This window comes from Notolabrus celidotus, chromosome 1, assembly GCF_009762535.1.
Source record: "Notolabrus celidotus isolate fNotCel1 chromosome 1, fNotCel1.pri, whole genome shotgun sequence".
In the NCBI taxonomy this organism is placed as follows: Eukaryota; Metazoa; Chordata; class Actinopteri; order Labriformes; family Labridae; genus Notolabrus; species Notolabrus celidotus.
In genome coordinates, this window is record NC_048272.1 from 12309536 (window position 1) to 12337285 (window position 27750).

At 39.4% G+C, this 27750-nt stretch overlaps 1 protein-coding gene across 6 annotated transcripts in view; it reads left to right on the top strand.

Annotated features, from left to right (window-relative positions):
- The window catches only part of itga7 (integrin, alpha 7), a 47950-nt gene that overhangs the window by 10774 nt on the left and 9426 nt on the right, over positions 1–27750 (top strand). For 4 of the 6 annotated variants that reach the window (XR_004632689.1, XR_004632686.1, XM_034693748.1 and 1 more), the window contains exons 2-15: positions 14317–14444; positions 14905–14984; positions 15121–15376; positions 17055–17186; positions 21722–21929; positions 22475–22671; positions 23312–23400; positions 23544–23671; positions 23904–23999; positions 24143–24204; positions 24453–24622; positions 25241–25390; positions 27059–27174; positions 27502–27688. Coding sequence is in view for 4 of the 6 variants with exons in the window: in XM_034693748.1 (XP_034549639.1) it covers positions 14317–14444; positions 14905–14984; positions 15121–15376; positions 17055–17186; positions 21722–21929; positions 22475–22671; positions 23312–23400; positions 23544–23671; positions 23904–23999; positions 24143–24204; positions 24453–24622; positions 25241–25390; positions 27059–27174; positions 27502–27688 (1999 nt within the window). In the remaining 2 variants the exon portion in view is untranslated. The remainder of the gene's footprint in view (positions 1–14316; positions 14445–14904; positions 14985–15120; positions 15377–17054; positions 17187–21721; positions 21930–22474; positions 22672–23311; positions 23401–23543; positions 23672–23903; positions 24000–24142; positions 24205–24452; positions 24623–25240; positions 25391–27058; positions 27175–27501; positions 27689–27750) is intronic. The other 2 variants (XM_034693763.1, XM_034693739.1) reach the window with 1 other exon arrangement.

Consider the following 27750-nt stretch of genomic DNA (forward strand, 5'->3'; position numbering starts at 1 on the left):
AAATTTATTGACACTTAATAATTTCAACAATGAGTTTTATTCCCTCAAAACATTTCAATTAGTTTTCTATTATATCACAGAAAACATCATTATACTGGGATTTATCCAACTGCCAGGCTGTTGGTATCAATAGATGTAGAGTTGGTTGTGTTGTATTGCCGTCATGGGAAAGTAAAGAGTCTCAGGTTGCAGTGAGGTTCATGTTTACTGTGGTCTCTGCTTTGGTGCCTTTCTAAAGAGAGATACTCCATCTCACTGCCGGTGGGACCGCAGGTAGCAGGTATAATCCCAGACATCTAGTCTAGAGTTTGGTTTCACTGGCTGAGTAAGAATCTAAAACAGAGCTTTCTGAAGCTGAACAAATCCTCTCAGTGGACTGGAGCTTTGAATAACTCAGCTTATAAAAACAAGAGTGGAGCATGCAAGGATTTTTTGGATGACCTCTAAAGGGTTACAGAGATCTCAAGAGAGGTATAGTACAAAAGATAAGAACAGAAACACTGTACAGGTTTTGGTTATTAGTAGGCCAGTGTGCTAGGTGAACCAGACACAGCCTACATACAATTTATCTAGATTAGAATACGTCCAAATCATTCTGCACTACAAGACGCCATCAGTCATCTGTGCTGTGCTTGTAGAGCGTTATAGCATTGTGGCAGGAGCCGTTAACCAAAGCTACAGCTCTAGCTAGTGACTGGTGGCTGCACTACATCTTAAAGGTGACATATCACGCTTTTTTCATCAATATATATTGGTCTAAGAGGTCCCCAAAACATAAAGTTTATGCTGAAAAAACCACTTTGAAATCAGATTTTGGCCTGCCTGAAAAGCCCTCTTCTTCAGCCCTCCTCAGAACAGTCTGTTTTCTCTCTGACCACGCCCCCTCAGGAAGTTGATGTGCCCTCGGCTCTCCAGCATGTTGATCTAATGTTTACATGTTGGCTGAATATACACGGCTGCTCACAGACCTGCGCTACTTCAACCCTCTGAATCTGATCCAGAATCTGATCCTGACGGAGAGGCGCCTGTAGCAGGACCTTTCTGAAGGATTGGTCACAGATTTAGTGTTTCTTGTTTTATTTATCAGTATGTCAACGTGTGTCTTGGTACACAGCGACGAACATGTAGCTATGTGGCTATGCTAACTAGCGCTAGCACTTATCCATGATAAATAAAAATCATCCACTAGATCTTCAAATCTGCAGTCGTAGGGAGTAAAACCAACCTCTACCAGAAAGGCAGCAGGACCTTTCTGAAGGATTGGTCACAGATTCTGTGCTTCTTGTTGTTTTATTTGTCAGTATGTTGATGTGTGTCTTGGTACACAGCTACGACATGTAGCTATGTGGCTATGCTAACTAGCGCTAGCACTTTTCTATGACAAATAAAAATCATCCACTAGATCTTCAAATCTGCAGACGTGGGGAGTAAAACCAACCTTTGTGTTTATCAAGACAGCCTACAACTAGCATGCCTCCCTCCTAAGCTCCTTGTTAGCACACATGTGCAGGCATTGAAAAACAGAGGAGGAGTTGAGTTGTATTTTATACAGTCTATGGGCTGAACAAGCTCCGAGCTCTGACTCCGTAACAGACCGGATATTGTTGTGACGTAACAAAAACACGGAAGTCTGAAACTGCTCGTTTCACACACATTTATAGAAAGGTGGAGAAATCAAAACAGGGGCAGAATGGATTTTTTTCATTCTCGGGGGGTTTGTAGACATGCCAGGGAAACATATTTCAGGCAGAGAACTGTTAAAAAGTCGATTTTGCATGATATGTCACCTTTAAACGCAACATATGATCAGCATTACGATCCTTCAATGAGATCCATAATTTCCTTAATTTTGCTACTGGCTAGCTAACGTGACAACATTTGATTGCTTATTCGTATACATCCTTAGATAACAGTGGGTGACTTTTGATTGTAGTTAAGCGATGGCTATATTTTGGAAACTATATAGTATATACTCAATTTATAGATAATATTTTTTTACTTTCCTTTTAATTATATTTTGTTATTATTAATTTATTATAATGTATATTACATTATATTATATAATTATCTTGCTATATTATATTATGTTATATTACATTATAATTGTTTACTACAACTCACGGTCATATTATATACCCATATTTATTTATTATATTGCTTAATCTGTCATTACCAACCATAATCACACCATGTCAACCTGTCACTACTGCAACAGTTTTAATACTGCTTGTAATTACTGCTATTTAATCAATTTTTAACATTTGTATTTATCTAAATTCAATGTGTAACATTGTTTATATCTAAATTGTATTCTATCTATATTTACTTATTTTATTTTACTAATTGGAACTTTTTCTTGATTTTTACTTATGGAGAGACAAGCTCAAGTCTCTAAATTCCATCTGTGAGCAAGTTGTTTCTTATTTTGAAGTTATAGAAAAATTATAAAAAATTAGATGCCCAACAATTTTTTTGACTGCTTGTGGTAACATCCTTGGTGAACAGATAAAAAACATTTGATGTCATCAGGATCTTCTGGACAAAATTCAGGTTTGCGTTCCCCTGTTTCCAGTCTAACTGCTAAGCGAAAAAAAGCCCCAAACATCTAGTAGTAGCATAGATACACGCAAGGGTTGTATATGTCTTCTAATGTAACACTTTGCATTGTGGCAATTTTTTTTAATGTTTGGCCATTTGTTTTTTTGGCACATTTTTAGAAAATGAAAACAACAAAAAAATGAAATGTGGATTTTTGGCCTTTTGAGTCAATCACAATAACTTTCTTTATCTTCTAATGTAATTTTGTTCGTGTAAGACATACAAAAATGTGTGTAAATGGGGCCCAGCATCACTGTTTCACACATTCATAACACAATGAAAAATTTCTGTGGGCTAATTTGCATTCAAATAGCCATATTAAAGCTGCTTTTTTAGCCTTCACTTCACAGTTGAGAATGAACTGTTCCCCTTTCCCCTCCCCAATTCAATTCATCTTTTTCTCCTGCTCCCTCCTTCTCCCTCTCTCTCTCCCTGCCTCCCTCTGTCTCTTTCTTGTTGCTAAATCTCTTGGAGACCATTCATGTGAAAGCCTCGTAAATGTAAGAACCCACCCTGTTGCAAAGCTTATTTATATGGGAGATCAGAAAGAGCAAAGGGTATATGGCACTAGCTGTACAATACAGCACAAACACACACACACACATACATACGCAAACACACACACACACACACACACACACACACACACACACACACACACACACACACACACACACACACACACACACACACACACATTCGCAAACACACACACACACACACACACACACACACGATTAATGCTCTTTACTAGCTTCCACTTACTCTCTGTCTATTTAGCATTCCCCATTCCTCCACACCAGGCTGGACAAAAGCTCGGTGGGAAGCAGTGCAGCCCGGCAGAGGGCTTTCAGGAATATTACTCTGCGGACCATGTGCTCTGCGAGGGACAATCTGCAGAGTCAGGGCGAAAAATACAACTTAGATCTGATGGAGGTGCAGAAAACATGCACAGTTTAGCAGAAAAGGAGGAGCAGGAACTGATTCTGCATCTAAGAGGCAGTTGGCAGAAAAAGTCCTGACATTTGTTTCATCATCAGTAGAAACAAATGTTGTCTGTTGTAACAAAGACTCTTCTTTTACATTTAATTTCACTCTAAACCTATGTTAAACTTAATGATTAAAGTATACCTTGAGTTGACTATGGATCTCACATGATCTTTGTATGGGGGAGGGGTTGATGTAAGCTGGATAGATGAATAAATCATGGCAGGCCTCCTCTTAGATTTAATATGTGTGTGTTTTGTGTGTATGTGTGCAGAGGCAGTTGTGTTGACACTGGTTAAGATACAGTGTAATCAATCAGATGATGGCAGATCAACTGATAGAAGACTGAATGCAGAGAGAGCTGTAAAGAAGCAAAGAGATCAGGAAATTACAAGGGGTGTGAAAGCTTTTTGTTTGTGTTTATGAAAAGAGATTTACTGATTGATTTTTCAGATAAGTCTGATAACTTGAACGTTTTAATCATTTGAAACCCTTTGCTTTATGACTCACTCGATAATGTTTCCTAATTTGCTCAAAAATCTTCAGACTGAAAAGGTCAACGGATATTAGCACTTCTCAACTGTCGTGAGCAAGGTTTGATTTCAGAAAAGTAAAGTACGGTACGGTGCGGTATGGTACAGTATTAGAGCACAGTTCAATAAATCATTACTATCACCATCAGAACATGCATTTTAATATAACTTTAAATCAATTCACAATGACACTGTTACTAATAAACATAATGTTCAACTTGACTCTTGGTTGCATCACGTGTTACATAGCTTCTTCAGAAAGTCAAATCAATACTTTGGGAACTTTATATAGACGAGCTGAACCAGATCATATTCGCAACTCAAATAAAATGAATGACTATATCTGAAACACGTGTGCACATAAATATATTCCAGAGTTGAACCTATCTTTAACATCCATAGGATTGTATTAATTAGCTCCTCAATCTGTTTTGACTCCGGCGACTACATCTACTACTATCCGTCTGTAAGAGGGGACTGGATCTTATCCTGTCTTGATGTTGGGTCTTTGTTAATAATTTAACATAGAGTCTGGTCTAGATTGATTAATTGATTAATTCTTATTATATAATGAATAATAAATATTTATTTTGAACATTGGTTCTGGTCCAGATTTTTGCAATTGATGCATCCCTACCAACAAAGAATTGCTGCCAGTCTTTAGTATGTGTGGTCATTAAGTTTCTCTGATGCTGAGACACTGAGTTATTGCCTTTCATTTTTGGGGATGAAGGTAGTTAGACCAGAATTGTAAGGAATTACAGTACAAGTCTCTTTCTATGAGTGAATTTCTTCAAACTCAACTCCAACGTTTGTTTGAACAGTGATTGCTCTTCTTGTTAATGAACTGATTTACTCTGATCATTTCAGAAGTCTGCAGCCCTATAGGCCTAACCTCTTTCGTCCTCTTGCATGCTGCTAGGCCCGACCCTTAAAGATAATGATAAATGGACAGCTCATGGACTAAAAGACAGAATTTAAGACAAGGGAAATATGAGCAATTTAAATAGAAGCAGAATTCGAGTGTATCTATAGATGGATCAATAGATGGATGAGTAGATAATGAGGGATGAAGAAAGGGAGGAGATAAAAAGGGAACAGGAGGGATGGTGTCAGGGTTATGTCCTCTTTACACTTTGGACCTGAGGGCCAATCATTACCCCATCTATGTCTGGAAGTGGCCGTCCACTTATTGATCAGCAGTGTGCCAGGTGGTGAGCGAGTGAGGGGTTGTTAAAGATGCATGTGAAGTGAGGATGGGGTTACAATGGCCCTCTAAATGCATACTATTTATACCCTTCTCCTTCCTGAAACACACTCACTGTGTTTTCATGCAACTTCAAACGGGTTGTCGTTTTTTAATTGATGTCAAAGTGCTCTTATGATCACCTGGAACAAATTGCTAAAGCCGGAAGTTGAGTCACATCCGTGGGCAGTGAACCACAGTATCCCAAAGGGCCTTTTTGCATGGCCTGGCAGCTGTTTCTGTCTCTCTCTGCCCTTTAATGTGCATCAGCCGACCCCCCTCTCTTTCTTGCTCTTCTGCCCTGAGAGTTGAGATGTTAAAAACATGATGATTCACAGCTCGGTCATGTCATTCTCAGCTGTCATTTTGTCATCAAGAAAACTGAAAACAGTTAAATCTCTGTTGTGTGAGCCGGATTGTCACGGTGGATGTTGTTGGACAGGCTGCAGTCGATTTGATGATCCTTAGTTTACACAGTTGTTGCACGGCCTTCTGTTGTCTCTGTGTGTGTGAGTTTATGAACAAATACTCAGGTCCGTTTGTACACTCAATCCTCTGTTAATGTCTGCATGCTTGCACATGTTGTCCTTTGCGTGTATATATATATGTGTGCATGTGTTTGTGTGTCCAGGTCAAAGGTCACAGTCTCGCCCCAGGGTAACAGAGGGCCTAAAAAGCCCCTGTCCCCCATGCTGATCCTGTACAGCCTCTGTGTATAGAGCAACAGCCTCACACTGCTCCCAGAGGGACAGATGTCACAGGGTGTGAGCACACAGATTAAGAAGCACAACTGAAAAGGGTCCAGAAATTAAAATCAGAAACTTCACAGGGGAAATTTGATTTAGCAATTCATGATTTCTATTAGCCTGGGAATGCACACGCCTGGAAAATTCCAGGGGAGGGTTGGGTTTCTAAAAAACGTCTGTATTAGAAAAATCTCTGTTTAGAGTTTGATCAGCTCTTTTCTCTGAAGTTACAAGAAAGAAAAAAAAACAGCTTAATTTCCCAAAAGCAAATTTTCTGGATGATGTGAAAAATCAATGTGCGTTTCCCAGTCCCCCCCCACCCCCCACTCTCTCTCTCTCTCAGTGAAAATATTTATATCGGACTTCCCCCCTTTTTTGATAAACAAAGAAATCAGGAGTTCTCGTAACATCACTAAATTCTTCTCCACAGATGTTTGCTTTATTTGTTTGCCTTATTTGTCAGTGTATGCTTGTGTTTACATGTAAACACTTTGTTTTTTTAAGTTCACAAAATATGTAGCCTTGTTTTTGGTTTTAATGTCAATGAGCTTCCACTGGAATATAAAAACTGATTTTGAAAAGAATCCTGGTAACAGGATTTGTTGACCTACAAAAGAAAGCATAAAACGACTAAAAGGGATTGTACAAGCTGCACATATAAAGGGATAGGATGTTAATGTTGGACTTGATACTGGTTTGAGCATTGGTAGCATGTTTGATGTATTGTCCAGTCTTTCACTCAGTCTTACTCTGAATGTGTCGCTACGTGCTGAGATGTCACTCCCTGGAGTGGGGGAGGAGTAAAGGAGGATGACATTGTGTTGGTGTGTGTGTGTGTGTATGTGTGTGTGTATGGACTGCACATGGAGGAGGGGTGGATGAGATCGTGGAGAGAATGACTTTTAGGGTCACTGCACATGCTCCCCTCAATGAGCACATGGGTATAAGTGTAGTGTAATGAGGGTCTGGTGTGTGACTCTTTTATGTCTGTGATGATTAGCTGGAAATACAATGGTGATTTTTGTGACAGTGAGGGTGGGGTTATAAATATAGTCTAATCAGCAGTAACACATGAATTACAGGGATTACAGGGATTCTGGTAGTAGTCTGATGCGGTATGTGTGTGTTTGGCCAACAGAACAATCAAATATTATCACTCTTGCTTGTTGTCATCAGGATTACTAGTCTGTTAAACAAGTAATTAATATTTGTTAAATTGTAGGCCCAGAATGTTGCTCATATGTTGTGTCTGAATTGTAATGCTGCCACTAGTCAGGGCTGTAGCTCTGGCCAAATGCTACTTCCATTATGTTCCTGATACTCTAATGCTCTACTACCAGATGTAAACAAGCACAGCTGACAGATGGCATCTCTTAGGGTTCAATCTGGTATATGACCACGCAGATATAGCAATGTGTAACCAGCACAGGAATATGGACGTTAACCCGCAAGGAGGCCAGAAAGCTGGTGGTGCTAGCTCTGCTAACCTTAACCACACTTGGCAAACCAATTCAACAACATTTCCCTCCAGACTCTGTGAACCTGTGTTTATCTGTGCTGCTTTCTGAGTGTTCTCTTACTTTCAGAATGGGCAGTTAATCAAAATGTATAAACTTCTTTTAAATGATTTGCTTCTGAACATCCCTAGTTTTGGACAACATAAAATTTGTTTGCCAAATTGTATTATTCCTAGATGCAACCAAACATCAATGTAAAATACAATAGACCTTACCACAAATTTCTTTCACATAATTTGGCCAAAAATGTCACATTATGAAAATCATCATGATTGTACAACTTAATTTTACCAGAAATTATTTTAATTTTTTTACTCTAATCTACTCACTAAGTGTTTTTGTATGGATAGCTGCTTCATATAGAACAAACATCAAAGACAATTTGTGTTTTTTGATTGTAAAGATAAAATAAAGTGGCCCAAGAACTGAACCCTGGTGTACACCTGAGTATCCACTTTGGTTTAGCACTTCCCAGAGGAAAATTTTACTGCTCAAGGCTTTCTCTTCTAAGTCTCCGGAGACAAAATTGAGATTCTCACTTTAGCCTCATTCAAGTTTCAAATTGTTCCCATTCGTTTCTCATTAGTTTCTCCTAAAATTCACTAGGAGAAATAGTTGAGACCATGACATGAGTCTTATTTGAGACTTAAATGAGAGATCTCATGAATGGCTAATTTTCTTCTCTTTTTTAAAAATATATTTTTGGCCTTTTTGCCTTTATTTGACAGGACAGCTGAAGAGAGAAAGGAAATAGTGAGTGTGGGAAGACATGCAGGAAATGGTCGACCAGCCGGGAATCGAACCGGTGACCCCTGCGATGTAGCCTCTGTATGTGGGGTGCTTAGACCACTAGGCCACCAGCGCCCAAAAGAATCCACCCCTTTAATTGTAATAATCTGGCTAAATCTGGTCAGCCCTTTTGCGGCGCATATTTTGATAAATCGTCTGTCATACCTGGTATGAAATCTCTATCTTTTCTCTCAAATACACTAAATCTTTGTGAAGTTGTTTTGTTCCAAACAGAATTGTGAAGGAATGAGCATATTTTGAAGTCAAAGAAGAGATCATTTGACATCTAAATAGCTGATCTTGCAAGTGGTTCAAATGTTTTAATGAGAATTGTAAGGTTGTGGACAATTACATTGAAATCTTAATTTTGCAGGGCACTATAAATGTTCATGAAAAGATGAGCTCAGGCTCTTTCTTTGCTCCATCTGAGCTCAGCTTGAGACACAAAAACTGAGTCTGACAAAAACAAATGGATGAGGTTAGATTGAGACAATTGAGAGAGCTCCCTGATTTCTCCACCTGAGCTCAAAAGGAGTCACAACACTTCAGAAATACCTGAGAATCATTTCAGATTTTGACGAGATCTCCTTTTGAACTGAAAGGGAGACTGAGCTGAGACTTTTTGCAACTTTTTTTCTGGAGGCAAGAATGAGAAACAGGAGACATAAGCTATAGTCTCATTTTGCTTTCAAACAGATCTCATTGTTGTCTACAAGACATAAATTAAGTGAATGATGCGATTGAACAAGAACTACCAGTCTGATCAGTCCCATATCCGTTCAGTAGTGTTTAGTGATGGATGCTGCAAAAACAAAGATCATTTATCACTCACCAAACCCAAGCACTGAACCTGGGGAGACAGGGCCTTCTCTGTCGCTGCCTCCACCCTCTGGAACTCTCTCCCCCAACACCTCAGATTCTCTCCCTCACTCACCAATTTCAAATCCAAATCTTTAATTAATTGATTTTTGTTTGTTTTATTTTGTTTTATTTATTTTTTTTGTTTTTCTGCTTTACTTTCCTTTGCTTTTTTGCACTGTTTTCCTTTGACTTTTAATTGTATCATTTATTTTCTTGTAAAGTGTCTTGGAGAAACATTTAAAGCGCTTTTGTAAATAAAATGTATTATTATAATTATTATTATTATTATTATTAGTATTATTATTATTATTAGTATTATTATTATTTGTATTATTATTTGTATTATTATTATTATTGTCAGGGTGCTCTATGGGCAGTAATGTAAGTGGGTCTTTTTAAAAGTAGAACTGCAACTTTAGTCAATACTTTAATGTTCAACATCAAAACATTGTTTTAAATTTTAAGAAGACATTCATTTATAGCAAAAGCAGCTTAACATAAATGGCACTCATAAACATTAAATCAGCTAAACATCAGTATCTGATTGTTTTCATTGTCAGCATGTAAGCATAGTGTTAGAATCTGGCTTGTCCATGGACCCGTGCATGTCTGTAGAGTCTTGTTGTAATCTGTTAGTCTGGGGGATCACTAATGCCCTGGTCCATTATCTAATCTGAGTAGACAACACAGCAGTGTAAAAACACACAAACACACACCTCTGTCATGCTGGACTGGCTCTGTTGCGTCTGGATTCATGTGGGTATTTCACCAGACACCGTCACGTTGTCACTCAACACCCTAATATCTCCCAACCTGGCCCGTACCCACAACCACTCATATTACACACACACACTCCATGTCAAATCTGGGTTTACTGAAAGATGAGCTCAACAGTGGAGATCATGATCACACTGTCTGACTCAGGCATGAACAATGAAGTGGGCAAAGAGCACATAACAAAAAGCATTAGTCATGACAGAACATGTGTTATGTTTCAGACATGTGTGCCCCTCTGTCACTCAACTTGTACTTAAAGAGTCACACTTAAAGCACCTAGGTCTGGGTTGATTGTGAAGACATGGATAATGTGTACTTGTTTTGGAAATCTATTTTTAATCAACTACTCATATCATACAAAGATGCTATATATGAAAGGGAAAGGTTAGGGGGGTGGGGAAAAGGGCAGAGTGATATGGTTTGACCATTGCAGTTGCACTGTATGCATGTGCAAAAGCCACGTCGCAGGACATACAATTTCATTTGACCTTAAAGATGTCATGTGGTCACCAGTTTCTCCATGACTCATCTACAATAAACATAATGTGATATCACTTTAACGCAGCCCCTCTCTTGAACACACTAAAGTCACGACTGTAAAATGTAAACATGCAAGCAATGCTAAGAAATCCAAACTGTTTATAAGTACGCAACAATAGTGCATTCATCTTAATACATTCATGTATGAGTAATTTATTTTCATGAAGGATGGCTAAAGCCTCAGTTCTTTTGCTACATAACCCTCCTGTCTTCTGTTGTTCTTACTCACCTGAATTATTTGGATCTACCAAAGCCAGCTGAATATTATGTCTAGGACATTTAGCACATGGACAGATTGTGAGCCCTCCAACTCTCTCTTCTAAATACTGGCAGTACAACAGCTTCACAGACCTCCTACCTTGCGCCCTGACACCTGTATCTGCACATTATGTGGGAGAGAGAGAGGGTTGGTATCACCTTAACTACCAAACATAAACCAGGGCTCACTGGAATGTGGAGCTATATGAGGGATCAGATAATCAGGTTTCAGGAGTTTCTTTCCATTCAGATCCCTCTTGTTTGACGTGTTGCCATTTGCTTAACTTGAGTTAGTCAGGTTTCCTATGTGGACCAGCAGTGATGTGTGGCACTCATTATTTCACTTTGGGTGGCTGTTCTGGGTGCTTAGTCATTAAGGTGAGGAGAGAGTTATTCCTGAAGCATGCATGGCTGCACTTCAACAGAAGCACTTGTCAGGAAAGAGAAGCCAGGAGGAGAAAAGCATGAATAGAGCTTTCCTGCAGTCTAGGTAGCATAACAGAACATTCTGTGAGTATTTTCATGTCTAAAATGAATAATGGGGCCCCCAAAGTATAACACTTAGAGAAAAAATGCTGAATCAGAGTGAACGATCTTGTCTGGTCCTAAAATTAGTAAAAATGTTGGGCTGAGATATCTGAGGTCCATTACGTTCAACTTTCCCATTGCCTTCAAAGTAATCTTTCTTTCATATTTAGTTTTCTGTGACCAGTGGCCCCCAAAAAATTGTTAGACATTTATCTAGATCCAGTCGTGTGGTTGAAAATGGAATCTGTTGCTCCATCAGAATATGATTTAAGTCTTGGTCAATGTTTAATTTTAAAGGTAGTTGACTGTAATATCACACATAAAAAAAAACGTGTCATACCTGTAGGGTTGCAAAATTCCGGGAATTTTCAAAGTTGGAAACTTTCCATGGGAATAAACGGGAATAAACCCGGAATTTACTAAATTGAAGGTTGGCTCTTAATAGGGAACTTAAATATAGTTGGGGAAAATATATTTGAGCATAATCCTGACTAAAACAACCAGATTTCATGCAAGTAGAGTTGAAGATACTATTCCTCAATCACATGCACATAACACACTGCTTACTGCAGGACTATTGAGACCATGCCCCTTACATGCACTGTGCATTCCTCCATCACATGCACAGATGCTTTCTAGAATCCTGTAGAGGCTAGGCTTCAGAAGCATGAGGGAAGATGCTTTTTTATTTGCATGTTGAATGGGACTTTGTTGGGATTGCATTTTTCTTAATTTTTGAATGGGTTGGGTCGGGGGATGAGTAATATTTAACTCAACATTCAGGTTTTTGTTCTTCAATGAAAGAATTGATTGTCCAATAAAATATTGAACACTTGATAAAGTTCTACTTACAAATAAATCAGTTTTAATTGTATTATTTTGGATGGATGTCTGCTTATAACAAAACAAATATTTATGCTTGGATATGATACCTTTCCATTAAATTACCCAACATTCCCAGTTGATTCCTATAAATTCCCATAATTCATAAAGTTTCCAATTTAGAATATTTCAAAATTCCTCAGCTTAACTTACCATGGAAATTTACCGGAAATGTTCCACCCCTTTGCAACCCTACATACCCGATTAAGCTAGTAGCTGATTTCAGTGTATAGTTTGTGGGCTGTTAAAACAAGGGATGTTAGCGCATGGCTATTATGCTAGCACTGCAGACAGCTAGCATTTAAACAATATAGAAATTCATTTGTAAGCTTATAGTTTGTTGGTATGTTTGTTAGCTATGTTAAGTGCTAATGCTACAATATTAACATAAAGATAGTAAAACAATGTTAGCTTGTCACCTTTAGTTTGTAGCTCCTGGGCAGGTAGTGATAAGGGAACTATGATCTTGATCAAACCACTTGACTAGATGAAGCAACATTATCACATGCTAATGTTTAGGCTACTATCTGGCTATTTAGTGGTTGTACTGTTAGCAAAAATCATTTAAGCAAAACTCACATAAGTTGTTGCCACATGTTTATTGGCTAAAAACAATGCTAATGCTTAAGCTATAATGTGACCGTGTAAATGGCAGGCTACAGTACTGTTAGCATATTCTTGTTCATGCAGCTAGTAAATCTTGGACCATTAACTTGATGCTTTAACATTAATATTGAATACATTACAATAAAGCAAATTCAGGTTATACCAAATGCTTTTGGGCATGAGTTGAATTTGATATTTTTCACCGGACTGACCAGCTAGCATAGCATTTCCCTTTGTGCCTCTAACAAAAAAAAAAAGGGAAATGCAGGTAAAGAGAAACTTAGACACATGAAGCATGTATGACCTGGAACAGCTTTTGAAGAAATCCTCCAAAATGTCATACTGTGTGCTAGCTTGAACTAAATATTTCAATTATTATAATTGATGAGATGCTATGCTTCAAACAGTATTGTTATGGCTGGTTGTCTGTAACCACTCAGACGTCTACCTCTCTGTTTGTCTGTGCAAGGTTCATGCAGTGCTATCAGTTTGCCACACTATATTTATAGGCAAAATGCTTCCCAGCCTCAGAGATAACTCTAATTTAAGTGTGGACATAACAAGGTAGATATAAAGGGGGGAGGTGATGGGAACTTTTCACACAGGAATCAGAGCCAGTTGTTACTCATACCTTTAAGCTATACACTTTCTCTGCCAACATTTTCCTATCGTTCAATGTAAGCAGAACAGCCACTTTGTAGCTGCTACTGTTGTAGCACTGAGTGTAAGGTTGATCCCTCTCACATTTTCGTCTTCTGTCCATCCTACAACCTGCTCTCTGTTCTGCACTCATTCTCTCGGGCCTCTGTTTCCCCACGTCTCGCTTCCATGCATATCCCCTGGCTGACGGTGTTGGGTGGAATGTGGCTCAACGTTCAGTTTTTAAATAGCATCCTAGCTTGAATCAGCCACTCCTAATAAGGCAGAGGCAAGTGACACTGGCCCCAAAATATCAGCAACCATCTCACTGAGAATAAAACTTTTGCTATCCTTGATAGTGAGCGATGACAGGTGAAAGCTAGAGTATGTTAGCACAAATAAGACACAGTAGATGCCGACTACAGAGCTGTACTGAAACCATTTAGAGTGGAGATTACATGACAGTATGATCCACTGTCTGTGGTCTCAGCAGGATTTGAATAGTCTTGATTTAGCTGCAGGTGTTAGTGCTCAACAGTAATGGCAGCTCAGGTCAGCAGAGGCATTGTGTGAAACGTGCCACCAGTCACATGTGAAATGTACAAGGACCGCATCACCACAGCAGGCCATGTGTAGTTGTCATTATGAAAACTTCTTCTAGTGTTTTCTGACACTTCAAATTCTGTGAAATTATCACTAAGATTGTTGTTTATGTTCTGTCATGAACCTGTGATACATGCCCCCAGGGAAATCATAAATTAATCTTTCACACGAGGCGAAACAATTAACTGTCTGTGATGTTCTTACAGGATCCTTGTTGGTGCGCCACAGGCAGCAGGGCAGGGCCTGTTGCAGGGCAGACGGCCAGGAGCTTTATTTAGGTGTCCAATCACACCTGAGGAATACGACTGTGAGAGGGTGGATATTGATGGAGATGGTAAGTGGGTTGACCCAAAAGATTCACCAGTTAACAGATTTGATTAGAAAGTTGATGATGATGATGATGATGATGACGATGATGATGATGATGATCTACCAGTTACTTCTTGAGGCTCCTGTGAGGAGTTTTCAGCTGGTTATGAAACAGACTGATATTAATATTGATACATCTGTTTGAGCTACAAAAGCAAGAGAGACCATCAGCTACCCTATTGACTGAGGGCAAAAAGATAGTGTCTTCCTGTGTTGCACCTTGATTGAACTGTTGCTTGAAGAAATTCTTCATTGTGATATTGTGCATGCAAGCACGGCAGGATGAACACAAGTATTTTGAGAAAAATACAAATACATTTTAAGTTGAATTAATTCACAAAATAACAAAGTAGCTTTTGTTGGCTGTTTTAATCGGCTCATAATATAGAAACCTTAATGGTTGTTATCTGTATTTTTTTCCTCAGTGAACTTGGACAAAGAGAGCAAAGACAACCAGTGGCTTGGAGTCACAGTAAAGAGTCAGGGGATTGGAGGGAAGGTGGTGGTAAGTAAAGACAACTGTTAAAGCATCAGTGCAGGAAAGAAGGTTCTATTTCTGATATTCACTCAGGAAAAAAATGTTTCTCATCTTAACAGGCCCTAAAATGAAAACTTTAATGCCATTTCCTGTCTCTTGTTAGACCTGCGCTCACCTCTATGAGCTCAGACAGCGTGTGAGACAACCCTCAGAAACTCGCGACCCGATTGGCCGCTGCTACGTCCTGAGTGAGGACCTGACGGAGCGAGATGACCTGGATGGAGGAGAGTGGAAGTTCTGTGAGGGCCGGCCGCAGGGACACGAGCAGTTTGGCTTCTGTCAGCAGGGCCTGTCTGTCAGTTTCACCCCAGACAACAACTTTATTCTGTTTGGGGCTCCAGGAACGTACAACTGGAAAGGTAAGGAGTCTGATTATCCAGTTGCTTGCCAATGAAGAGATTTTCACCCTTGCAGGTTTTTGGAGATTCACTAGAAGCATTATTTTTCACTGCACTAGTTTTCAGAGATAAGAAGACATGCAATTGTTTTATTGTCTGAATCAAGGCTTTTTTTTTTTTTGACTGAGGGCAAACAAGTTTTAATTCTATAAATAAGACTGACTAGACCTAAACTCTACTAAATATTTTTCTCTTAAGCAAACGGAAGATTAAATACATCTTTAAAGGACAGATTTTTAATGAGTTGCCTCATTTTGTGTCTGTTACGGCTCATTTGTCTTCATGTGTGTAATGCCATTATTACATTTAACAAAATGCATTTAATGTTGGATTATGTAAGGATTATGGTAGATTTATGGAGCATGTTACAATGGATACAGAATAATTAAAAAAAGAAGAAATACTGTTATAATAGCTACAAGCTGGAAAATAGAGCTGGCCCATGTTAGCTGTCAAATATAAACAGTACCATTAACAGGCCAATACAGCCAGGGATTAAAAGAAAGCCAATTGATTTATAAAGCAATCTGGTAATTGGACAGAGAAATTATGCAGAGCAGCAGCGTGCACTTAACCACAGAGAGCTCTGAGATTTATCTGATGCAGGAGTCAGTTACTGGAGGGATTTATCTTGCACTGCCACATTGTTGTAGATGCTGTTCATGTTTCTGGTTTTACCCAATACTTTTTTGAATAGAGCCTGGTGTCAGACTGTTTAAGGGATTTTTTCTGTCCCAGCTACTACTCAGAACACACATGCTCTTAGAAGGTTGTGGGTTTGTAGAGCCTTTATAATAGAGAAGTAAGGGCCTGTGTCCACTAAGGGCTTATGTATCAATCAACCAATCAATCAATCTTTATTTGTATAGCGCCAAATCACAAGAAACGTTATCTCAAGGCGCTTTTACAAACAGAGCAGGTCTAGACCATACTTTATGTTAAATTATTAACAAAGATCTAGTCCCCTATTACTGACAGGACTCGACCTCATCTGATCTTAATCCACAATGAGCATTGCACCTTGCAGTATTTAGCTAGTTACAGCGGCAAGGTAAAACTTCCTTTTAACAGGCAGAAACCTCAAGCAGAACCAGACTCATGTTAGATAGCCATCTGCCTCGCCCAAGTTCGGGTTGGAAAGAGGGATAGAGGAGAAAAAGAGAGAGAGAGAGCGATGATAGTGATGAGACGGATAGATATTTATGCTCCTCTTATGGACAAAACTGGATTCCAGTGTTTTTTGTAACCTAGCAAAAGTAAGCATCAGTGAGAAGCGCACTGAAACTGAAGATGTTGGTGCTGTCAACGAGAAAAGCACTGGAAAAAAAAACTGGAAATCTCGGAAAATCTTGGCACCCCCCAAATTTTAAAATCTTAAAAAATATTTCTCTCAGTGAATTTTAATAGTGCATCCTCAGAGAAAAATCATACTTCAGTGACATCAGACATTGCATGTATACACTCCTGTTTGTCTTCAATGTTAAAGTAAGTTGATTTTGTTGTATTCTAACTGCTTTAAAAAGTACAAGTAATTTTGTAGTCCTGTTGTTTGATGTGCCGTGTGTGAAATTTTTGAAAAGTGAAGATGTCCCAATGTGTTGTTGTTACTTTGCTGTGGCCCTCACCTTTTCCATTCCAGGCGAGATGCGCGCCCAGCTCCTAAACCAGACTCTGCTTGACCTCGGTCTCTATGATGACGGACCCTACGAGGTGGCAGATCAGAGCCAGCTTAATGCCTCATTCATCCCTGTGCCTTCCCACAGTTACCTGGGTAGGATCTGCCCTCCCTGCTCACTGCTGCCTGTGCACAGAAGAGAAAGAGAGGGCCTGGGGGGAGGGGGTGACACTAGGGCTCAGACTGTACCCCAACAAGGCAGCTGCAAACCCACAGGAGCGAGTAGCAGTAGCAGACTGCCTCTGTTTGGTCAAGAGTATTTCTGGATGAGCAAATCTGTGTGACTCACTCTCACACGGCCCTAAATCCGACCCCGCCTTTTTTTTGTTTATCATTTTCCCAAGTGAATGTGGGTGGACATGTGAAAAATGTACAGAGCTTAATGTGGCCCAACTTGAATTCTCATGATGCCATACTAGTTAGAAGTGTGCCGCTCCCCCTTTCTTGGGCAAAAACAAGGGGAAATATTTACCAAAAGGGAAATCTACCCGAAAAAAATGACGCTATTCTGATTCTAACCTCCGCCCTTCACTGAGTACGAAAAGACCAACATGTTAGAACAGGATGGTGAACAGCATTAGGGTACAATCTGAGCCTGAAATGTCATCCCTCCTCCAAGTACCAGGTGGTTTTGCAGGAGAAAACCACTGCAGCACCACAAAGACAAAAAAACAATCAATCACAGTCTGTCTCACCTGCACTTCCCTCTCCTCTTTTCTCTCTCTTTTCACTCTTTATTTCTCCCCTCACCATTTCACCACCCAATCACTCCCCTCCTACACACCTCCCTCTGTCTCTCTCCCTCTTTCTGTATCTATTTTTCTTTGTCTCGGGCCGTAGGGCTCTTGTTCATGGCTAGCCCCATTGAAGATGCACTGCTGTACAAAACTCTGGAGCCCTCCAGCCGGCCCACCCCGTTTGAGGATGTAGCTCATAATAGCTACTTAGGTTTGTAGGCGTGAGGTGTTTTTGTTTGGACCGGAGTGGGCTTGTAGTGGAAGTAGTCCCACCCTTCTCTCCGTCTTAACTCTCCTAACTTTCCGCTATCTCCAACATGTGTCTTTGTTTATAGATTGAGTGCGTCATCTATGTACTTCCTGGGATTTATCACCTTTGCTGTTGCAAAGAGACAACCATCAAATCTTTATTTGATTTCTCATTGATTTAATTTAATTTAATTTTACTTTATCAAATATTTTATTTACTTTTTTTTCATATCCTCCACTTGATACTGATTTGGAAATTTAAAGGAGATGGTTGTCTCTGAGTAGCAGCAGGGTGTTTGTTCTGTCTGTAGATATCTGTTTCTTGTAGTGTGTCGGGTCAGTCTGCATGTGTGTGTTGGTACGTAGCATTCCAGTTGGTGGCGGTTTTCTGGTCAGTTGTTGTAGTTTATCTAAGAAGTTTCACTGACAACAGGGTTTGTCTAACAAGCAAAACTAAGAGTCTTCTTTTAGCTACGTGCTAATATTAGCATGCTAACACTTAGTAATTAGTACTTAACACAGTGTTTTGTTGAGGTTGGTGTGAATGCCATTTTTTACGTCCGGTATTAGGTCATGAATAAAAAAAATCAGACAACAGCTGAGCTACAACAGTTGAAAGTTGACCATATGATGGTGCTAGATTAGATATTTTGGTTTATCCTGAAGGGATCATGAATAAATGCAGAAAGTTTCAGGGTAAATGAAAAAGTTGTTTACTCTTTTTAGCTAAAATCACAATTGTAAACCTAAGATCAGAGGAGTAACTTTGTCATAAGGATTCATCCTCTGGGAACCATGAATGCCTAATACAAATTAAGGTTTAATCCATTTTGTGGATTTGCAGAAATTTTCATTTATCAGTGCAAACCCTGACCTGCAGTTAGAATTAAGTTTGTGAATCTCAATGTCGATTTGGATTCAGCCTCAGGGGACTTCGAATGAACCAATTGTGTTGGTTTTCCATTGAACAGCTGTTGCGACGTTCCTGTCGAGACTAAAGCTAATTATCCCAAGATGCCATGGTATAATGTGTTGCAATGCTTTGTGTGCTCAGCACGATTAATGTATATCCATTGTGGGCTTCAGTTATTACTTTTCACTGAGTGTGTGGATCTGCCATAAATCTCTTTATTCACATACCTCCAAGCCTGTTTACCCTCCTGCTCTCCATATTGAGCTGTCTCCTTGACAACACTAATTCCCACATGACCTTTTAGCCTTCATTTATTACTCACATGCCTCCATTGATCCTAACCAGTTGATATGGCACACCTTTGCATGCTAACTAAAACCAGTGTTCCAGCTATTTCTCTTTTTTTTTGTGAACACTAAATTGAATCTATCTTGTTTTCGTGTTTTTTTTTTTATGGTTAAATACATCAATTATATTCCAAGAATCAGGGCCATGCCTTTTACCCTATCAAGGCCAAATCAAATCCCACCATAGAGAAAAAAGACTGTCTTTATTGAGGGGTGTTTGGCTGAATGCCAGGCTTTTGAAGGCCACATCCACATACAACAGCCACAGCAAAAGTTGTATAGTAGCATCTGTCTCTCATTTTCCATTTTTATTCTGCTGAATTCAGGAATTAATTGCAAAACAACAAAACAGCATTCTTTATTTTTATTGCTCCTTGTAATTAGGGAAATAACAATTAATGAATATTTTGTTTGGGATCATAAACAAACCAAAGAGAAGACAACAACAAAACAAAAAAAAATGGACACAGTTATGTTGCATTTTGGCTTATGTAAAATGAATATATTAAACCAAGTACCTGACATGAAATAAAATGTATCCATAGATTGGAAATTCACATTTCAGAGCCATATCAGTGAGGTGAAACCAGACAGTCAGTTTAAATATTTATCTTTATTGATGTCTTAGAAAATATCACTGCTCCTTACTTCACACACAACACATGATTTAAGAGGTCAAATATTGTAAAGCTCATTTAAAATAACTGGTTATGAAGCAGACTGAAATTAATAGTGGTGCCTCTGATTGACCTACAAAAGCCAAAAGATCATCTGCAATAAAACATCATATTTTTATGTAGGCAATCTGGATACAGCAAGTACAGCATGCTGCTGAAACAAGCTTTCTTTATCCTGAAGCAAAGATTTACAGTGCGTTAGAATGTCTAGAAAAAGATCAGAAAAGAGGGAAGTTCCTTACAGGAGCTTTAAAATATAGTATAAAACAACATTGAACAAACTGAGCAGTGCATGAAAGAATAAAAACAATTTAATTGACAGAAGAAAAACAAATCTTCATTTAAATCCATTATCTTCAGTTAAAAACCCATGCCTGTATTTACGATATAACTTGTATTAGGAGTACTTGTGAAATACAGGTAATGAAGTTGGTTAAGACTTTTGTTGAGACCAAGAGAAATTCTTAAGCAGAAGTTGCATCACAATAAAGCAAACATTTATGTAGAATATTAAAGATTCTAAAATACAAATATTTTATTGAACCTTTAAATTTCACATTAAAACATTATGTCCTTATTAATACAAATAAAATCTTATAATAAATGGATATAAAACTCTAATATGTGCCATGTGGGTGTACTCTGAAGTCACAGTGAAAACTTGAGATAATGTGGATGAGGACAGATGCAGGGCTTCTTTAGAAAACCTTTATCTGCTTTGAGCTTTCAGATTCCATCTCACTTTATAGAGACGACCTTGAAGCGACCCTGTGTGTTAAAAGCCACCCTGCTTGGAAAAAGTAGCACCTTTGTCTCCGTCCATCAGCTTTTACAGGAGCTGCCATGCGGACTGTTGCATTCCACACCTGCCACCCTGGAGCTGCTCACTGTTTGTCTCTGTTATGTCCCCCCACTCACACACACACCCCCTGCATGTTTACTCAGGGCTACAAAACACCCCCAACCCACTAACCCCGACTGGACTCCATGTCCTGATAGATCCTCCTCCCTTTTCACACCCACTGCATGATTCTAAACTTGGGAAGCAAATGCATGCGGTTGCTTCTGTCCAGGTGAAATGTTTGATATGATGTGAGATTTTTCACAGCTACATTTGAACATTTTGGCATAATCTTGTTATGAAGCAAACACACACACACACTTACAGACACACAGACCTAAACAGACCCTGCCCTTTCCACTCATTCTCTTTACCTGATTTATATGCATCCTCACATTCCTTCACACACACACACACACACACACACACACAAACACACATCGAAGAGGAATAGCTTCAGGATATAAATCTGATTAACGTCCACCCACCATGTTTACATACTGCCCTCACTTGAGGAAGCTGATACAATGCAGCAGCATCATGAATCTCATGAGATGTTAGGAGAAGCCCCCTGCATCTCCTCTTGTTAACGTCACAGCCAACATTTTTTGCTCCTACCACTGGAAACACAACCATTCCATGACAGCAAACACAGCACACAGGACATTTACACCCATCATGAGCTTGGCATTAAATCAATACTCACTTAAGGCACACATTTCATTAGTAAGAAGATGAGCAGACTTTGCTACACTGAGAGGAGGATGAGCCTCTGAGCCCCATTGTCAATACTAACCCCTGACCCTCTCCTCTGTTCTGTCTTCCACCTCCTCTCTCTCTCTCTCTTCCTCTCTCTCTTCCTTGCAGGGTTTTCTGTGGACTCCGCCATGGGGATCATGAGCCTGGGGGAGCTGACCTTCGTGGCGGGTGCACCTCGGGCCAATCACACAGGAGCGGTGGTGCTGCTGAGGAAGGATAACGTGTATCGGCTGGTGCCGCAGCACATCCTCTGGGGGGAGGAGCTGGCGTCTTCATTTGGGTACTCGGTGGCTACGGCGGATCTGAACAGAGACGGGTGAGGAGATACTGGAGGGCAGGATACAAAGGGGTGACCATTGGGGAAGAAAGAATTCAAATAATTTACATATTTCAGTAGAAGTTTTAACACTGCAATGGAGATGCTTATTTATGAGTTAAATCCTCACATCGACTAAGGAGTGTGTAAAGAAAAAAGTTAGCATTTTCAGCAAAATGTGCTCATATTTAGAGGATAAGCATTAACGTTCTCCCTTTATTTCTGTTTTACCAAAGACATTTGATGGTTGAATTAACAGAGCAGTCCAGCATAAACAGTACTTGTAGCTGTAGCTGGTTGGGATGGAGCCACTAAACAACTTTTTACTTTCTGAAATTGTAAATTTCAACAGTTCATCATATTTTACAAGTTTTCAAATCTTGTTCAGAAATTGTATTTTTATGATATCTCAAGCTGTTAAGTGCAAAACTGTACATGAGTTAATGAGCTTTGCATGTTTCTTCTACTGACTGAAAGACTGAAAAAGGAAAGACAGACCTTGATGAGACTGGTGCATTAGTTTACTTGACTTTTTCTGTCTCTAGCTGGACCGATCTGATTGTCGGAGCTCCTAATTTCTTCGACCGTAAAGCAGAGATTGGCGGAGCTGTGTACGTGTACCTGAACCCTTTTGGTCACTGGGACGATCAGGCTCGGCCGATTCGTCTCAACGGGACCTACGACTCCATGTTTGGAATGACAGTCGGCAGCATAGGAGATCTGGACCAGGACGGATACGGGGGTTAGAACCATGTTCTTTTTTTTACATTTTGTATTACTGCCATGCACATTTCGCGTTAGCCAAATGCTGTTAAACACAGGCCTATGGAGTCCTCCTTAAAGTGCCGTGGACACACACAACACTTCCTTAGAGACATGCTGTAGAAGCCAGATGAGTATACAGTGGATATGCGATGACCTCGAAATTTCAGCAAGTCTTGTGACAATCCTGTGAAGATATTGTGGTATTTTAAGTGGTTTACAGACAGATTCTGGGATTACTATGGCACACATATACCTCCCTTATTAAAAATTTGCACACGTTTAGTATGGACATCCACTATTGTAATTTTATATCCATCATCCTTAATACCCCCTCTTTGAACGCAGTCTCTCTTACATTGCCTTTTTACAGCTGCTTTTGTAAAACATCCTGAAGACATCAATGGATTTAGACCAGCAACAATGTAACTCTGAATTTCAAAGGGACACTTATTGAGCAGCTGCATGTTTCTGAAATGCATCATTCTGCTGTTTCCGTTGTTTATGTAAATAACGAAGCTTTTTGGGCTTAGCTCAAACCTCCTGGTTCCCAAGTCAAGCCCACGACAACGGAACTCCTGAAAGTATGTTTCTGATGATATTCATATGTATGTGTTCAGATATTGCTGTGGGGGCACCATTTGATGGAGATGGCAAAGTTTTTATCTACAGAGGATCAGGTGCTGGGATTGAAACAAAGCCTGCTCAGGTGAGTCACGAGAAGTGTCATTTAACAGTTTTGCAGTTGGCAAATAGAAAGAAGAGAGAGTGAAAAGAAACATAAAAACGAATAGAGAAATTAAGAATAAAAAACACAAGAGTGTCGCTCTAATGATCTTTTTTTTGGATCAGGTGTTGGACGGCCGAGACTTTGATGTGAGACGTTTTGGATACTCCTTCTCAGGCGGTTTAGATATTGATAATAATCATTACCCAGATCTTGCAGTGGGTTCTCTCAACAACTCTGTGGTTCTCTTCAGGTGAGGAACGGTTGATTCACTACGACCAATGATTCGCTTTCCACATAAAACTTAAAGATCAAACTTTTTGCTGTGTAACTATGAGTCAGAGTTTATTGTTCATACATTTCAAGAATGTTAAAATATACTTCATTAGTTTTAATCCTACTTCTCTGTTACGGATCTGTTTTTACAATGATTTAGTCAGAGTTGGTTCTGCTTTTACATCTCTGTGTATTTTTGTGTCCCAAAGGTCCCGTCCAGTCATCCATGTGATCAGAGAGATATCACTTAGCCCTTTTAACATTGATCTGGAGCAGCACAACTGCAAGGGTAGAGAAGGAGTCTGGTGAGTGCCAATAATGTGACAAACACACAGAATAACAGAAACCAGCAGCTGCAAAAGTGTTTAACTGTGTGTGTCTTTTTGTTTTTGTTGTGATAACGCTAACACAGATCATTTCTTCACTCTCCACCATCTGCCTTTTTTAGCATAGAGGTCAAGGCCTGCTTCGTCTTCAAGGCCCACCCAGAGCACTACTCTCCACACATCAGTAAGTCACAACCGGCTCTCACGTGGGTCTTGAGGAGTTCTATTTACAGTGGAGAGTAACCTTATCCGTGTGGTGACATTACACTTTATTTTGATTAAATCACAGCTGTGTAATACTGCACTCCCTCAGATGGACATTTCATATATGTTCAGCCCCTGGTGGGCCGTTTAAGTGCTTTCTGTGTGTGTCCTGACATTTCAATCCCTCTGCCTCTCTTCATGTATCGCTCCTGTTTTCCTCCTTTCAAGCTCTGGTGGTGCACTTTGAAGCAGACACCAAGCGCAGGAAGTTGGGGCTCCCGCACCGCGTTCACTTCTTGGGCCGCAGTTCTCTCGAGCCAGAGTACACTCAGACAGAGGAATTGGAGATGCACCGGCAGCATCACCCTGCGTGCACAACTGCTGTCTTCCAACTGCATGTCAGTAACACAGATTTGTGTATGAGAATTATAAACTGTAGTTATTTATTGAGGTGTTAAAACTGTGTATATGGTTCTTGGTATTATATATATATCGGTCTAGGCAGATGGCTGTCTAACATGAGTCTGGTCCTGCTGGAGGTTTCTGCCTGTTAAAAGGAAGTTTGTCCTTGTCGCTGTAACTTGCTAAATGCTGCAAAGTGCTCTGCTCATTGAGGATTAAGATGAGATCAGACTGTCTGTAAGATGAGACTGGATCTTATCCTGTCTTGATGTTGGGTCTTTGTTAATAATTTAATATAGAGCACGGTCTAGACCTGCTAAGTTTGTAGTCTTGAGATAACATTTGTTATAATTTGGCGCTATATAAAAAAAGATTGATTGATTGATTGATTGACATTTTATTCTTAGAGCACCAAATGATGAAAAACAATACAAACAGCATTAGGGTGTGACAATATGCCATTTGGTCTAAGCTGTAGAGCAGTAAGAAGATCGACATTTTGATTAGTACACATTAAATGGCTGCCAAAAACCTACTCTTTGTCTCCATAAACTAACTCTTTAACTAGAACCACTGTAGTCCACTAACCATTTTCATAATTTCTGTCCCTGCAGGAGAACATCCGTGACAAACTGCGCCCCATCTCGCTAGCGATAACTCACACAATCAAACCCGTGCCACCGCGCAGACACTCAGGTGTCAGAAGGCTGGAGAAGCTGGAGCCGGTGCTGAGTGTTTCTCCCTCCAACACGCTGCACTCTGAGGTCTGTAACAAAAAGGAAGCATGAGTGTTTAATGGTTGGGATTCATTTTAATGAACTACACTTGCCTGCAGATTACTGTTTAACAAGTCAGGCTTTATGAGACACTTCACATCGACAGCAGTAATTCAGGCGAGAAAAAATCAACTTAATAAAGAGACACAATGAGTGTTTGATTCTGTTATTAGCAGATAGTTAGAACCCCTCACTTCAACTAAATACAGATCAACTGCACTAAAGATCCTTCACATATAAAGCACTAATAACTGAGATGTTTTTGAGTTAGCATATTTTCTTTGAGCCTTTGCTGATTCATCCTCTTACTGTCTAACATACACATCCACCTGCTGCATTGACAGTTTATTATTCTCTGCAGTTTGTCCTCCTGGTGTCTGAAATTTATATTACTTAAAAAATGTTGAAACTTTTTGTTGTTGAAAAGTGTACTACATTTATTTTACTGGATGTTTTATTATTTATGCTAAATAATAATTAGCTCTGGCAGGAAATTATTACTTTTTTATCAAGACAAAGAAAAGAGGAATTTGGAAAGCTGTAACTTTTGGCTCATTTATTTATTTATTCATTTATTTATTTGTTAGGGACAGATACAGTATACATAGACAAACAAGAGAAAAGCCATCCCATGCAGGTGTCATTGTGTTTGTAGCAAATGCTAATTTGCAACACCCGTCCCAAGAAGGGCTTTTGAGAGAGTCAAGTATTAAAACAATACATTAAAATAAAAAGGAAACGGTATGATAAGCACTGTAAGATACAATAAAACACATTTGGCGGAACATGCAGAAGATCAGACATGAGTGTAGGTTTGTTGCTGAATTAACCAGGATTTGACTCTCTGTAAACAAGTTTGTAATGAGGTTCAAGTGATCAGGTAGAAAGTTCCAGGACTTTACTCCTTTTACAGAGAAAGCTGATTGAGCAAAATATGTTTTGCAAAATGAGACTTTACAGTCACCCCTTAAAGCTGCTCTGCAGGATCTGCTGGAGCTCTGTAGTCTCTATGTTTGCTGAAAGGTAGAAGGGCAAGTCCATTTAAGCATTTGAACACAAACTTTACATAATGGAAATCATTAAAATGCTTAAAACTTCAAACTTTTATTTACTTAAAACGCAACAATGGTGTCTAATTTTTTTGTGTCCAGGATTTTTAACGCCCAGGTGTAAAGGCTCTCTAAAGATTTGATTAGTGACTGGTTTGCCTGGGACCAGGCTATTTGCTACTAAATTTACATATTTGATGATTAACTTAGTTTAGTTTTTTGTTTAGTTTTTTGTTTAGTTTGTTAGATAGATAGATAGATAGATAGATAGATAGATAGATAGATAGATAGATAGATAGATAGATAGATAGATAGATAGATAGATAGATAGATAGATAGATAGATAGATAGATAGATAGATTTGTATTTATATTTATATTTATATTAGGGACCCTGTTTAGCAGGAGATCACACCCGATTTAGCTGATTAGCTTGATTCCATCTGCATTCCCTAGGTAGGCTCAGCTTCTTCTTTTAACACTAAATGTAAAATGATTGTACTCCAGCATTGATGTTGGTGCATCATATTTTGAACCCAGAGACAAGTATACTATGTGCTTTGAGATTTAATTGAAGACTTCCTGTGGGTCTCATTTTCCCTCTGAAGGTGAACTTCCTGCGAGAAGGATGTGGCACCGATAAAATCTGCCAGAGCAACCTGAAGCTGAGCTACCAGTTTGGAACACGACCCATGACCTCTGACCTCTTCACCCCTCTGCCAAAGTTAGTATCTGCAGAGCTGTTGGCTTTGACAATCTTAAAAGCTGTTACCTGGCAAGCTATACTCCAGTGAAAGTTATTACAAACACAGTTATGTGTATGCAGTGCTGTTACTCTTCTGCATAGTTTCCATTTCCAACACACAACTGCTTCTTATGTTACGTTCTTTTTATGTTCATTTGGTATCACTTGATTAAAAGCTGCCATTTCAAAGGATTTATAAATTGACCGGCTTTATCGGTGATTACTTTAATATCTTTGAGTATTTTCTTAAACTGTCAATGTGTGTTTTCTAATCATTTCCCTGCTACCTCCTTCCCCTTATTGCAGAGACGAGGATGATGTGCAGGTGTTCTCTCTGTCGGACCAGCGACTGGTCGTGCTGGAGATCACCGTCACCAACATGCCCTCCAACCCCTTGTACCCTGAGGAAGACGGAGACGACGCCCACGCTGCTCAACTGCTCATCACTCTTCCTGACACTTTGTCGTACTCCGGCTCCAGGGTCCCACCACAGGTACCCACTCTGACGAGAGATATCTCTTTTTACTAAGTCACTTTGAAGTGGAGTAATTTACC